The following is a 15,706-nucleotide window of genomic DNA, read 5'->3' as shown; positions in this document are numbered from 1 at the left end:
CCGTCGGCGTGGCCCGCGGCCTGTACCTGGTGTGCACTTACATGGCAGAGGATGCCAATAAAGAGGGCACGATGGACCAGCTTGCTCTCATGCAAAAAGGCGTGGACTAGGAGGAGGCAATGAGGCTCGCCTTAAAGGCCTCGCAGGAGCAGCCGCCACAGGCGTCGCCTCGTTATGCAGCTGCGATGATGCCTGTCTGAGGAGGAGGCCCTAAGGGTGACCATGGACCTCGCGTGTGGCACCACCAACTTCACAGTGGGATCAGTGGCCTCTGTAACCCATGACCTATCCCCACCACCTCTGACGGCGTACCCGCTGCCTTTCTGGGCACCCAACTAACCCTGGGATCATCAACCACCGGCGGCAATTCCTCCTACTTCACCGCCAGTCCACCATCTGCTTGCTCCGGCATCCAACTGGTTGTGGCTGATGTCGAAGATCGTGGACCTCACGTAGGATGACAGAGCTGACCAGTAGAACATGTCTCGGTCTAAGCCCATTAGTTTCTAATGTTTTTATATTTTTAAAAATCTATATGTATGATTTCTATAATTAAAAATATTGTAACTTTTTTTTTTTGCATTGGGCCGCTGCGCAGACCCGATTCAAACGGATAAGAGGCACGGTAGGGCCGATTTTAGTGCCCGTGGGAGGATGCAAATGGACACAAATTGTCTCTGAAATACGTCGAACTAGTGGAGATGCCCTTGTAGCCACCATATCGTATTTGCTGTAAATACGTAGTATGAATTGATACCTAGGCCCCACGTCATCGACTCTAGCACAGCCAGGTGGGCCCTTCTCCATTTCTCGCTGGTCGACGCGAGCTAGGCCGAGAAGCAACAAATGCCAGCCCGAACCAACCCACCACCAGTAGCCCACTATCTTCGCTCCACTTGTGCTGGGTAAACAAACAAACCGCACCCGCACGCACGCACGGCCACGCCTTGGATTCGCTGCACCGCAACTGAGCGCACACGCATCTTGCCCGCCTCCGACGCGCCACGCCGCGCCGCGCCGAGGATGCCCGGCGCGATCGCAGCGTGCTTCCGCTGCGCGCCGGCAGCAGCGCCGCTCGCGTCCGGGTCGGCGGCGGGGCCCAGCCTGGCCACCTCCGTCTACGAGACCCATCTCGGCCTCGTCGCGCTCTCCTGGTCGCGCACCTCGTTCGGCCTCTCGCTCCGCGCCGTCCTCCGCCTGTCGTCCCCGCCGACCCCATCGTCCTCCGGCGCCGTATACTTCGGGGGTGAGGACCCAGACGAAGACACGCTCGCCTTCCGCGTCCGCCCCTGGCTGCTCTGGCGGCGCCGCGGGTCCAGGCGGTTCAGCGACGGCGACCGCCGCGTCGACCTGGCGTGGGACCTCACGCGCGCTCGCTTCCCGAGCTCGGGGTCCCCGGAGCCATCCTCGGGGTTTTTCGTCGCCGTCGTAGTCGACGGCGAGATGGTCCTGGCCGCCGGGGACTTGCCCGACAGGGCTTACCGCAGGACCCGGGCCCGGCCCCCGCCTGGCCCGCGCTCTGCGCTGCTGTCCCGGCGTGAGCACGTGGTCATGCGGGACACCGGCTACGGCCGCGGCCACAGAACCTCCGTGAACGTCCGGGGCAAGGAGCGGGAGATCTCCGTGGATCTGGTGTCCCGCTGCCGCGGCAAGGACAGCGTCGGCAGGGACAACGATAGGGCGGACGTCGGCATGTCCGTCTCCCTCGACGGCGACCGCGTGCTCCACGTCCGACGACTTCGCTGGAAGTTCCGTGGCACGGAGCGAGTCGACCTGGGCGACGGCGACCAGGTCCAGGTCTCCTGGGACCTCCACAAGTGGCTCTTCCCCGCGCGTGAACCGCCCCCCGCGGACGCCGCCGCGCATGCGCACGCGCACGCGGTGTTCGTCTTCCGTTTCGAGCCCGGCTGCGGCGGCGAGGAGCCCCAAGCCGAGGAGGGCCGGCTCCACAAGAATGCGTCGAGGACAAGCACCAGCACTTGGAGAGACTACTTTCAGCGGTGGGGGCAAAGGGACTGGAGCGGCACCCTCAGCAAGGGAGAGAGGGAGAGGAAGGGGAGAGGGCGGAAGCTGGCCATGGCGAGCTCCTCGTCGTCGGTGTCCGTGGCGTCGTCAGCGGCGTCGTGGGCAAGCAGCTCGACGGTGATGGACTGGGCCAGCCCCGAGGAGGCCGAAATGCAGCGGGGAGACGGCTTCTCGCTGCTCATCTACGCATGGAAGAGCTAGCGGCGATTGTTTCTCGGTTGGTGGTATTGTTCCGCTTCAAATTTTGCAGCTGTTGTAAGTGTCAATTCTCTTGTGTAGTTGGCCCTGTGGGATCAAATTGATCTTACATTCCAGTAGCGATAGCCAAGTGAGTGGTGCTGGCATCTTCCATTCTTCGCATTCTGACAAAGAGGAAAGGAAATTTGATTGACAGTGTGGACATTTGAACGCAGGTTTAGAGATAACTTATCTAATTAATCTACATCTACTCGTACTAGGTAGCAGCATCATATTTGTTGTGTCTTTGCTCCATCTATATATCAATCTATCAGATAGATGTTGCAGCAGCCTCAATCAGGCTAATTCTTAATCGTGCGCGTTAGATTGTTATGATTGTGACATTCATATTACTGTACGATCTTCATCAGTCCTTGATGGGTAGAGTACCCATTGTTATCATTTAAGTATCCTTGTTCATTTCCTAATTAGCTCAAGGCAGTGGTTTATACCCTGGCACAGTGACACAATGCAGTCGGGTTAGCTGCAATTACAAGCTCAGCAGCTTAATTCTCGGTTTGGTGTGGTGAAAGCACATTGTTTAGTCAAAGAGTTGCCGGTCAGTTTACTTTTCTTTTGGGCACGACTTGCGGTCAAGCCCACAGCCCACTTGGCTAATCGAGCGACCACGCCGCGGTATGTCGTCTAGAATGGAGTACACCATTTCGTTGACTCTGAATCGCTAAGGGCATCTCCAGCGACGCGGACGCAAACGAGTCGCTGCGTCTGGCACCACCTCCAGCGGGGCGACGAAAAGTGACCGGGTCGTTCACCGAGACGCAAACTTGGTCCAAATATGCGTTAGGTTTATGTCTCTGCGGACGCTCGGCGGACGCGCAAAGTGTCCGCTCGCTTCTCCACCGGGCCCGCCTGGCAGTGAGCCTGCATCGAAGGCATCGCTTCGGCGGTCAGCGCTTCCACGTCTGCGCCGAAGTCTTCGCCATCAATGGCGTGGCTGCCTGTTCTGCACGCGCACTGGCGGGCGGCGGCTGGGCTTCTGCGCCGCCTTCAATGCCATCGTATCCCGCGCGTGGCCGCGCTTAAAAGACCACCGGCCGCGTTCCTTCTTCCCCACACCTCCACTCACACCACCACCGCCGCCGCGCCATGGGGAAGAAGAACGACTTCGAGGCCTCCAGCAGCGGCTGCAAGAGGGTGCCGCTCCCCGTCACGCTGGCGAGGCTCATGCACGACAAATGGATGCCGTGCGAGTGCTGGGCCGGCATGCAACTGCCTGGCGGCTGGTGGCTCAGCCGCTGCCGGGTGCCCATCCCTCCCGTCCCTGCGCGCGAGCCTGATCGACCGCGGAGATCCGGCGAAGGAGGCGGTACCTGCCGCCGGACCTCCGCGACGATCCGGCGTACGCCATCGACTCCGACAGCTGGCGTACGTATCTGTCGACCGAGACGGATAAGAGAAGAAGGGCGGGCTTCATGGGCGACAGGGATTTTCCCTTCGGGTCTGCACCGCCGACTCGTCCACGATGACAGGAGGCGTCGAGGCGTCGTCAACAGGCGCCGACGCGCGCGCAGCTCAACGACGACCACGACCACGACGACGACGCCAACGCCGCCTACGACGATGAGGACGACTACATCGAGGCGCTCGCGTGCCATAATGAGGAGGTGAAGGACGACAGCGACGACTACGTCGCGACCGTCTTCCACGAATGGCAGCTGGCCGTGGCGGAGGGCCGCGTTTTCGAGTTCCCGGAGAACATGACAGACGACGAGATGGCGAAGCTCGGCGTCCTCGTCTCCGAGAACGACACGCCTGTGCAGCCGCCGCTGCCCCGGTACGCCACCGGCGTCATGCCGTCGGGTCTGTCGGAGGATGAAGCCCTTCGACTGGCACTACCGGACTCGACGGTGCCACAACCACAGCCTTAGGCACTGCCTCCACCGCTGCCACAGCCACAGCTCTGGGCGCCTCCATCGCCGCCACAGCCGCAGCCCTGGGCGCCTCCTCCACCGCCGCCACAACCATACCCCTGGGCGCCTCCGCCGCCGCCACAGCCGCAGCCCTGGGCGCCTCCTCCACCTCCAGCACCGCCGGCGCGTCCGGCGTACGCTCCCCCGGATGGCAACTGGCCGTGGGTGATACCGGAACTCATCGTGCTCGGCAGCGACGAGGAGCAGCAGTAGGCGTTAGGTTTTTTTTTTTCATGTTTTAACTATGTAAATTATGTTTCATTTATTAAAAAAATGATTCGGCCAAAAAAAAAATGCGTCGTGCCGCTGGAGCCACCCCCGACGCAAACGGACGCGCGGTCGATTTCGACCATTTGAGCCGACGCAAACAAACACGCGCGAACGCAAAAATGCGTCGCGCCGCTGGAGATGCCTAAGGGCAGCTAACGCTAGTGGCTCAAGTCTAGAAGTAGGGAACAAATTTGCCATCAAGGTCACTCAAAACGTGGTGACAGCATCTTTTTTTTGGGGGGGGGGGGGGTGGGTGGTGGTTAAGTTACTAGATGATACCCCGCGCGTTGCTGCGGCAATCGTGGAAGTTAAAATCGAGCAGAAACTAATATGAATACAAAAAAGGTACACGGTGAAATAAAAATAAATATGTAGAGAGGATAGGTAACATAACTCATGATAATAAAGTTACAATATACGGAGTGGTAACAGAATCCATGTAAGTATGCAAAGCTATATATCAATTTCATTCAGAAGGAACGTGAAATAGCAAATGGCGGTTAAAAGATACCATACCTTCCTTTGCTTTTGTACTATTAAAGAGGAAGAACAAAATCGGACAGAGTCATACATAGGAATACATAGAAGAAACAGGAGACTGCAAAGAAGATCCTCTGTGCATTGCCTTATATACAATTCGGAGTATAGATGGACAGACTTGATGCATACTTCCTGTTTCAGCTTTTGTTGACGATGCATCTTGGACAAATTGATTCTCCAGCATTTGTTTTCAAGATAATGGCCTTTTCGCATCAAACATGCATCAATCTTCTATAATAAGGGGAGTAAAGAATTCCTAAGGAAGTTTAGAAGAACCAATTTAATGACTGTTTTAAGCACAAAAAAAGTATTAACTATTTTATGCTAAGGGATAAAAATTATATGACATCAGAGTATCACATAACTGCGGTACACCGGAGAAGAGAGGGGTAATAACCAATACCTAAATTATTGTTCGTTTGCCCAGTTTGAGACAATTAAGTACACTAAGATGCAACAATAATATAGGATACAGTAAAATGGACTTGCAAATATGAATGTAAATACTCAGCTTCTGAAGTTGTATCCTTTATTTTCAGTAATCGAATTGGTAGGGTTCTTTAGGATATATTGAGTAACAACAAATCATTTTGGACCCTTCTAGCCTGCAGGCATGAATCGAACAGAAAAGTAAATGGATCTGAAGTAGTATTGATCCTGGGAATTGATTAGGGAAAAGCAAATGAATAGACAGATAAGAGAGGTCAATTTCTAACTAACAAATGTGAAATCTGTGGGCATTCCTCTAGCAAAATAGAATACTTGTTCCCTGGTATCTCTGTCTGGACTATCTGCAAATATCTGCACTGAACGTACTCAAGAGAATTTCACACATTGTGAGGCATGTCATGAACAAAGCTGGTATCCATACACAACGAAAGCAAAAAAATTAAGATGAAGAGGTGAGAGTGTGTACCAACAGAAACACGTATACGTGCTAATAGCGTCTTCCTGCTTGCTTGAGCGACCAGTACGCAAGAAATCCAATTAATTCGTGGTGGGCTTGAGCGAGCAGAAGGCACAATCCAATGAAAATCCAACCAAATCCAACCAAATCGCAGGGGACGCAAAACTTTGAGCAGATTTGGAGCCGAAGCGCAGGCTAACAGATTGACAAACATGAGAGGGGCTAATAAAAATACAATGGGGGAGGTGAATCTGAAGCGGACAGAGATGGCATCGAAAGGTTTGGGAGCCCTGGTTGACACGGGTAGCTTTTCAAGCATGGATGCGGCGGCTGAGTTCATCCAGGCAGTTTCTTGTGTATTTGTAGAGCAGTGATGATGAATGGAGGGCAGCATCGGGCGGTTTCACTTCACAAGCATTTGTGGCGAGGACGCATTAGATCTCAGAGCATTTGTTGCCATGAAGGCGGAGGTCAAGTCTGCCGATAGCACTACCACAAAGACGAACAGCTAATGACCTATTTTTTCAGGAGGAACGGGGAGTGAATAAGCAAGGAAAGCCCATGTAGGGATGTGCAGCCCATGCCCACGTCGAGAAATGCGGCAGGCTGATCAGGGCGCGAGGGCAACGCCTCGCCAAATAAGTGGTGACGTGGAGGCACAGGAATGCAGCAAAATCAGGTAGTGGGGTTCTCCTATTTAGAGATAAAAGATTTGTAGGGCAGTGATGATGAATGGAGGGCAGCATCGGGCGGTTTCACTTCACAAGCATTTGTGGGGAGGACGCATTAGATCTCAGAGCATTTGTTGCCATGAAGGCGGAGGTCAAGTCTACCGATAGCACTACCACGAAGACGAATAGCTAATGACCTATTTTTTCAGGAGGAACGGGGAGTGAATAAGCAAGGAAAGCCCATGTAGGGATGTGCAGCCCATGCCCACGTCGAGAAATGCGGCAGGCTGATCAGGGCGCGAGGGCAACGCCTCGCCAAATAAGTGGTGACGTGGAGGCACAGGAATGCAGCAAAATCAGGTAGTGGGGTTCTCCTATTTAGAGATAAAAGATTTCTCGGTCGGTTTGATTGTCCACGCGAAAAATATTCCCTCCATCGCACCCATCTTAGGTTATCTTCAAGACGCCGACGCAAATTGGCACATCAACACACTGTAGTTGGATTAGTTGCAACTACAAATACAACAACTTACTCTCGGTTTAGTGTGGTGAAAGCACATTGTGTAGTCAAAGAGTTGCCCTTCGGTTTGTCTTTCTTTTCGGACGACTTGTGGCCAAATCCACTTGCTAATGGAGCGACGTGGTATGTCATGTTTTGTGGATTTTTTTTCTTTGTTGTTCGTCTCTTATCCTTCCATTTTTTTTAGTTTTCGTGGAATTTGGAAGTGAAGGATTTGAGCACTTATATATTTGTCATTGCATTTAGTGCATTGTTTTGAGTTTTCTATGGATATTCGGTGAAGTGAAATTTGTGAGCTATTACTCTTGGGTGCTTGTACCCGAAACTTGTACCTCTTAGGTTCTTGGAACCCTATACGGCATATTGGACTTTTATAACTTTGGTCGTAATTATTGGGAGGCTTCGATTGTTGTTGAGTTTGCCTCAAGCTTGTGACCTCCGAGGAGATTACTTGGAGCCTCCAATTAAATTGTGAAGCTCGCCCAAAGGTTGTATAGGGTTCGGTGACCATCTTCAAGGGTCTCATAGTGGATCGAGGTTTTTTTCCTTTTGCTAGGAAGGTTTGAGGAGAATATGGTGATCCATTGTGGCATTCAGAGTGCCTTGTGCGTCCACACCGCTCCAACAGAGATTGGCATCCGCAAAAGGTGTAAACTTCAGGATACATCACCATCTCCACGTGCCTCAGTTATTACTTAACCCGAACTCCTTTACTTATTCTCTTTACTTTGTGATTGTCTTCATGCTTGAAGTTTTATATCTTGCTATCACCTTGTTGTTTGTGTTGCTTAACATAAGTTTTTGGTGCACATAGGTGAATCCTATTTAATAGGTTTTATGATTGACAAGTTAAATGTTAGTTTTATTCTGCACTTGCTCAATCTCCTAACGTAAAAAGTTTTAAACCTCCTATTCACCTTACTCTAGGCAGCATCCTTGTTCTTTCAAAGTGATTCCACTGAACCTTGATTTTCGTATCGGCACATTCTCTCTCTCAATAAGCGATAGAGCACTGTGTTGCCCTTAGGTATGTGACCCTAGGTTTGGATTAGAAAATAGGAAGACCTTAGGAATGAAAAATCCATCTTATCTTGTTTCTATTAGAAAAATATGCGGTTTGCGAACTTCTAGTATTCTCACCTACTCCATCTTCAAAAGTGTTTCTCTCTTACTTTAGATAGCCTACTCCTGAAAACCATTTAGAAAAGGTAGATTATACCCGAAGTAGGAGAAGAACTTGAAGCACTCAAGACAAATAGAGTGACCACCATTTCGGTTTCCTTAACTTTCGAGTTGAGTTTGCCGACCACGTGTGGTAGGAAAGCTAGTGTGTTCTATTGCCTATCTTCGAGGCATTTTGCAATTCACGTATTTCAAAACTATATGTTTGTTATATGAATGCTTGTTTATTTAAGGTTGTTTTATGCATGTGTTGTGTGAGGGTAGGAATTTTATTCCCTTAGATTCTGTTTCTAGATTCTAATCTTACCTACACCAAACCAAACAGAATGCCGCCACGTTGTGAACCCAAAGTGTCAGCGTGCATTGAGCAAATGATGGAGGCGCAAGCTCAGCTGATGCAAGCATTGACACAAACCATAACCCAGTTGAACAACAACATGCAGATCAACAACAACAACAATCCACCACCCCCCGCCACCACCACCTCCACCGCATGTGGATATGCTAACTAGGTTCATGAGACTTCGCCCTGAGAAGTTTTCAAGGGCAACAGAACCAATGGTGGCCAATGATTGGCTGCGTTCTGTGAACAGGGACTTGGTGACCATAGGATGCACTAGCGCTGAGAACGTCAGGTTTGCTGCTCATCTGCTTGAAGGACCTGCAACTAGGTGGTGGGAAAACTTCCAAATCACTCATCCCATAACATAGGTGACCTAGGCAATCTTTGAAGATGGCTTTCGTGAAGGGTTCGTTGCATGGAATACAAAAAATTTCCTACCGTAAAGACGAATAAATCCAAGATCTAATCTGTGGAAAAGCCAAGATCTAATCTACAAGATCGGAGCAACGAGATGGAGATGAGACTAACCCTCGAAGATTCCAAAGCCTACGAGATTAATCTCGTTGTTGGTGTAGACGATCGTCCCCGGTGCCGCAATCCGGCGGCACTTCCGTACTCGGTCGCGCGTACGGTGTCGATGAAGCCCTTCCTCTCCCCGTTCCAGCGGGCAGCGGAGGTGTAGAAGATCTCCTCCAAAATCCAGCAGCACGACGGCGTGGTGGTGGTGATGGAGGAAGAAAAGCTGCAGGGCTTCGCCTAAGCCGGAGCAGCGTATGGTGGAGGAGAGAGGCGGCCAGAGGAGGAGGCAATGATGGGGATAGTGGCCGGCCACCCCCTACCCTCTTTATATAGGGGGACAGGTCGGTGGGGTGGCCCCCTTTCCCATCTAGGGTTAGGGGGGCGGCGGCCAAGTGGGGGGAAGAGGGATTCTTCCCCCCAAGTTGATCCCCCCTAGGGAAACCCTAGGGGTTGGCCGGCTGGGCCTTGGGGGGCATGTGCCCCTGGCCCATTAGGCTAGGGAGCACCTCCTCGGCCCATGCTAGGCCTCCTAGGGTCGTGGGCCCACTGGTGGGACCCCTGGAACCTTCTAGAACCTTCCCGGTCATCCACCGGAAAAATCCCGAACTTTTCCGAAACCTAGAAATCAACTTCCCTTATATGAATCTTATTCTCCGGACTATTCCGGACCTCCTCGTGACGTCCTGGATCCCATCCGAGACTCCGAACAAACTTCGTCTCCATACCATATTCAAATCTACTTATGCGATATCGAACCTTAAGCGCGTCACCCTACGGTTCGCGAACTATGCAGACATGGTCGAGACTCCTCTCCGAGCAATAACCAATAGCGGGATCTGGAGATCCATAATGGCTCCCACATATTCAACGATAACTTAGTGATCGATTGAACCATTTACATACGATACCGATTCCTTTTGTCACGCGATACTTTACTTGTCCGAGGTTCGATCATCGGTATCTTCATACCTTGTTCAACCTCGTTACCGACAAGTACTCTTTACTCGTACCGTGGTATGTCATCTCTTGTGATCTTAATCACATGCTTGCAAGCTAATCAGACGACGTGCCACCGAGAGGGCCCAGAGTGTATCTCTCCGTCATCAGGATGGACAAATCACACTATTGATCCATATGCCTCAACTCACACTTTCCGAATACTTAATCCCATCTTTATGACCACCCATTTACGCAATGGCGTTTGGTGTAATCAAAGTACCCTTCCGATGTAAGTGATTTACATGATCTCATGGTCGAAGGACTTAGGCAACTATGTATCGAAAGCTTATAGCAAATTGAACTTAATGACTTGATCTTATGCTACGCTTATTTGGGTGTGTGTCCATTATATCATTCAACTAATGAAATAACCTTGTTATTAATAACATCCAATGTTCATGATCACGAAACCATGATCATCCATTAATCAACAAGCTAGTTATACAAGAGGCTTACTAGGGACTTCTTGTTGTTTACATAACACACATGTATCAATGTTTCGGTTAATACAATTATAGCATGGCATGTAAACATTTATCATAAACACAACGATTATAATAACCACTTTACTATTGCCTCTTGGGCATATCTCCAACAGTCTCCCACTTGCAGTAGAGTCAATAATCTAGATTACATTGTAAGGTACCTAACACCCATGGCATTCTGTTGTTGGTCATGCTTTGCCCTAGGGAGAGCTTTAGTCAACGGATCTGCCACATTCAGATCTGTGTGCACTTTGAAAATCTCTACTTCACCATGTTCGATGTACTCGTGAATCAAATGATACCGCAGCTTGATATGCTTTAGCTTCTTGTGTGACCTTGGTTCCTTTGCATTGGCGATGGCACCCGTGTTGTCACAATAGATGACTAACGGGTCCAATGCACTAGGAACCACACCAAACTCAACAATGAACCTCTTCATCCATACCGCTTCTGATGAAGCCTCCGAAGCCGCGATGTATTCAGATTCAGTTGAAGACTTCGCCACCGTGCACTGCTTGGAACTCATCCAGCTTATTGCAGCTCCATTCAGTATAAACACGTACCCAGACTGAGACTTAGAGTCATCAGGATCAGTGTTCCAACTTGCATCGGTGTAACTGGTTACAACGAGCTCTTGGACACCGCCATAACAAAGAAACATATCCTTTGTCCTTTTCAAGTACTTCAGGATATTCTTGACCGCTGTCCAGTGTTCCATTCCCGGATCACTCGATATCCGCTCGGTCAAGCTAACAGCATGTGCGATATCCGGTCTAGTACACAGCATGGCATACATGATAGAGCCTACTGCCGAGGCATAGGGGATCTTGCTCATCCTCTCTCTATCTTCTGCCGTAGCCGGACCTTGAGTCTTACTCAAGACCTTACCTGGCAACATAGGCAAGAACCCTTTCTTGCTTTCATCCATTCTAAACTTCTTTAGAATCTTGTCCAGGTATGCACTCTGCGAAAGCCCTATTAGGCGTCTTGATCTATCTCTATAAATCTTGATGCCTAAAATGTACGCTGCTTCACCAAGGTCTTTCATTGAAAAACACTTATTCAAATAACCTTTAACACTGCTTAATAGTTATATATCATTCCCAATCAATAATATGTCATCTACATATAATATTAGGAACGCTACAGAGCTCCCACTCAATTTCTTGTATATACAGGCCTCATCATGAGTCTGTATAAACCCGAAGTCTCTGATCACCGTATCAAAGCGTCGGTTCCAACTCCGGGATGCTTGCTTCAGTCCATAAATGGAACGCTGAAGTTTGATCGACAAAACCTTTGGGTTGTACCATATACAACTCTTCCTCAATATCACCATTAAGGAACGCCGTTTTGACATCCATCTGCCAAATCTCATAATCGAAAAATGCAGCTATTGCTAACAAAATACTTACAGACTTTAGCTTCGCTACAGGTGAGAAAGTCTCATCGTAGTCAACTCCTTGAATTTGTCGGAAACCCTTTGCGACAAGTCGAGCTTTATAGACAGTAATATTACCATCATCATATGTTTTTCTCTTGAAGATCCATTTATTCTCGACAGCCTTGCGGCTATCAGGTAAGTCTACCAAAGTCCATACTTTGTTATCATACATGGATCCCATTTCGGATTTCATGGCTTCTTGCCATTTGTTGGAATCCGGGCTCACCATTGCTTCTTCATACGTCGTAGGGTCCTCATCATTGTTGTCCACAATCATGACATTTAGACAGGGATCATACCAATCGAGAGTGGTACGTTCCCTCGTCGATCTGCGAGGTTCAGTAGCTTCCTCGTTCGAAGTTTCATGATCATCATCATTTGCTTCCTCTCCTATTGGTGCAGGCTGTACAGGAACATCTTCCGGTACTACGCTACTCTGATCAACGAGAGAAGGTTCATTAACCTCGTCGAGTTCTACTTTCTTCCAGTCACTTCTTTCGCGAGAAACTCCTTCTCAAGAAAGGATCCGTTCTTTGCAACAAAGATTTTGCCTTCGGATCTGTGATAGAAAGTGTACCCAATTGTTTCTTTAGGGTATCCTATGAAGACGCATTTCTCCGCTTTGGGTTCTAGCTTGTCGGGTTGTAACTTCTTTACATAAGCTTCGCAACCCCAAACTTTAAGGAACGACAGACTTAGGTTTCTTTCCAAACCATAATTCATACGGTGTCGTTTCAACGGATTTAGATGGTGCCCTATTTAAAGTGAATGCGGCTGTCTCTAATGCATAACCCCAAAATGATAAAGGCAAATCAGTAAGAGACACCATAGACCGAACCATATCTAAGAGAGTTTGATTACGACGTTCAGACACACCATTGCGCTCTGGTGTTCCCGGCGGTGTCAACTGTGAAAGTATTCCACATTTCTTTAAATGCATGCCGAACTCATAACTCAGATATTCGCCTTCGCGATCAGAACGCAGAAACTTAATCTTCTTGTTACGTTGATTTTCTACTTCACTTTGGAATTCCTTAAACTTCTCGAAAGTTTCGGACTTATGTTTCATAAAGTAAATATACCCATATCTACTCAGATCATCCGTGAAGGTTAGAACATAACGATAACCACCGCGTGATGCTACACTCATTGGTCCGCACACATCGGTATGTATGATTTCCAATAAGTCTGTAGCTCGCTCCATTGTACCAGAAAATGGAGTCTTAGTCATTTTTCCCATTAGACATGCTTCGCATCTATTAAGTGACTCAAAGTCAAGTGACTCAAGAAGTCCATCGGAATGGAGTTTCTTCATGCGCTTCACTCCAATATGACCAAGACGACAGTGCCACATATAAGTAGAATTATCATTCAATTTAATTCGCTTAGCATCAATGTTATGAACATGTGTATCACTAGTATCGAGATTTAACAAGAATAAACCATTCATCTCAGGTGCATGGCCATAAAAGACATTACTCATATAAATCGAACAACCATTATTCTCTGACTTAAACGAATAACCGTCTTGCATTAAAAAAGATCCAGATATAATGTTCATGCTCAATGCAGGTACCAAATAACAATTATTGAGGTTTAAAACTAATCCCGAAGGTAGATGTAGAGGGAGCGTGCCAACGGCGATCACATCGACCTTGGATCCATTTCCAACGCGCATCATCACCTCGCCCTCGCTAGGCTTCGTCTATTCCGCAGTTCCTGTTTCGAGTTACAAATGTGAGCAACCGAACCAGTATCAAATACCCAGGCACTACTACGAGAACCGAGTAAGATAGAAATCTATAACATGTATATCAAATATACCTTTCTTTTTCTTGATAAGGCCGCTCTTCAGATCAGCCAAGTATTTGGAGCAATTACGCTTCCAGTGCCCCTTCTCCTTGCAGTAATAGCACACAGTATCAGGCTTAGGGCCAGCCTTAGGCTTCTCAGGAGGCGCGGCAGCTTTCTTGCCGCCCTTCTTGAAGTTGCCGTTGTTGTTAGGCTTGCCCTGTTTCTTGAAACTGGTGGTCTTGTTGACCATCAACACTTGGTGTTCTTTCTGTATCTCAATCTCAGCAGATTTCAGCATGGAGAAGAGTTCGGGTAACTCTTTGTTCATGTTCTGCATATTGTAGTTCATCACAAAGTTCTTGTAACTAGGTGGCAGTGATTGGAGGACACGATTAATCCCAGCTTGTTAGGAATCACTATCCCCAAGTCACTGAGTTTCTTCGCATGCCCGGACATAGCGAGCATGTGCTCACTAACGGAGCTGCCCTCTTCCATCATGCAACTGAAGAAGTGTTTCGACGCTTCATAGCATTCCACGGCCGCATGAGTTTCAAAAATAGCTTTCAGCTCATTGACCAGCTCATACGGATCGTGGTGCTCAAAACGTTTTTGAAGATCGGCTTCCAGACTGCACAGGGATGGCACACTCGAACTTGAGAGTACCGAATTTTCCGAGTCTCGTAAACATTCTTTACTTCATCGGATTCGGTTTGCAGGTGGGGCACCTAGCGGTGCATCGAGCACATATTGCAGGTTTCCACCAGCGAGGAAAATCCTCACATGACAGAACCGGTCGGTGAAGTTGCTACCGTTGCTCTTAAGCTTTTCTTTTTCTAGAAGCTGGTTAAAACCGATGGAGGGGGACGCCATGATCTACAACATATTTGCAAAGAGTTTAGACTAAGTTTATGATAAAATGAGTTCAATTTTAATTCTTAAATTAACTAGGTGAATTCCCACTCAAAACAACATCCCTCGCATTGTCTTAGTGATCACACGAACCAAATCCACTACACCAAGTCCGATCTTCACGAGAAAAGATGTAGCTTCAAAGGCGAACACTCAAAGTGTTCATCATATCATTCATATGACTCATGCTCTACCTTTCGGTATCCCGTGTTCCGAGACCATGTCTGTACATGCTAGGCTCGTCAAGGCAACCTTAATATCCTCGTGTGCAAAACTGGCTTGCACCCGTTGTATGCACATGTAGAATCTATCACACCCGATCATCATGTGATGCTTCGAAACGACAAGTCTTAGCAACGGTGCATACTAAGGATGAACACTTTATTATCTTGATATTTTAGTGAGAGGGATCATCTTATAATGCTACCGTCGCGATCTAAGCAAAATAAGATGCATAAAGGATTAACATCACATGCAATTCATAATGTGTGATATGATATGGCCTTTCTTCTTGTGCTTTTGATCACCATCTCCAAAGCACGGACATGATCTCCATCATCACCAGCATGGCATCAAGGTCAGTGGCGCCGCTTCATGGTTGTCCATCACTTATAGCTACTATAACAACTACTTGAAATAAAGCTATTACATGATGAATACACACACAGGTCTTTAACAAAAATTAAAGACAACCATTAGGCTCCTGCCGGTTGCCAAAATACAATAGTGAACATCTCATACATCAAATATAATCATCATCACATGGCCATATCACATCACCAAACCCTGCAAAACAAGTTAGATGCCTCTAATTTGGTTTGCATATTTTACGTGGTTTAGGGTTTTCGAGTAAGATCCAATCTACCTACGAACATGAACCACAACGGTGATACTAGTGTTGTCAATAGAAAGAGCAAATTAGATCTTCAC

General features: G+C 48.4%; 1 protein-coding gene across 1 annotated transcript; it reads left to right on the top strand.

Moving 5' to 3' along the window:
- The first annotated feature begins 1,023 nt into the window (after nt 1–1,023).
- On the top strand, nt 1,024–2,467 carry LOC124682505. The gene has a single exon (XM_047217178.1). The coding sequence runs from the start codon at nt 1,024–1,026 to the stop codon at nt 2,224–2,226; it is 1,203 nt and encodes a 400-aa protein (XP_047073134.1). The 3' UTR covers nt 2,227–2,467.
- Nucleotides 2,468–15,706: the final 13,239 nt, after the last annotated feature.

The sequence above is a fragment of the Lolium rigidum genome, chromosome 1 (assembly GCF_022539505.1).
Source record: "Lolium rigidum isolate FL_2022 chromosome 1, APGP_CSIRO_Lrig_0.1, whole genome shotgun sequence".
NCBI lineage: Eukaryota > Viridiplantae > Streptophyta > Magnoliopsida > Poales > Poaceae > Lolium > Lolium rigidum.
The sequence above is the reverse complement of the archived record's forward strand: the minus strand, read 5'-3'. Positions and strand labels throughout refer to the sequence as shown.

What these genes read in the sequence shown, in the direction of transcription:
- LOC124682505 (XM_047217178.1), top strand. Translation starts at nt 1,024, where the DNA reads ATGCCCGGCGCGATCGCAGCGTGCTTCCGCTGCGCGCCGGCAGCAGCG.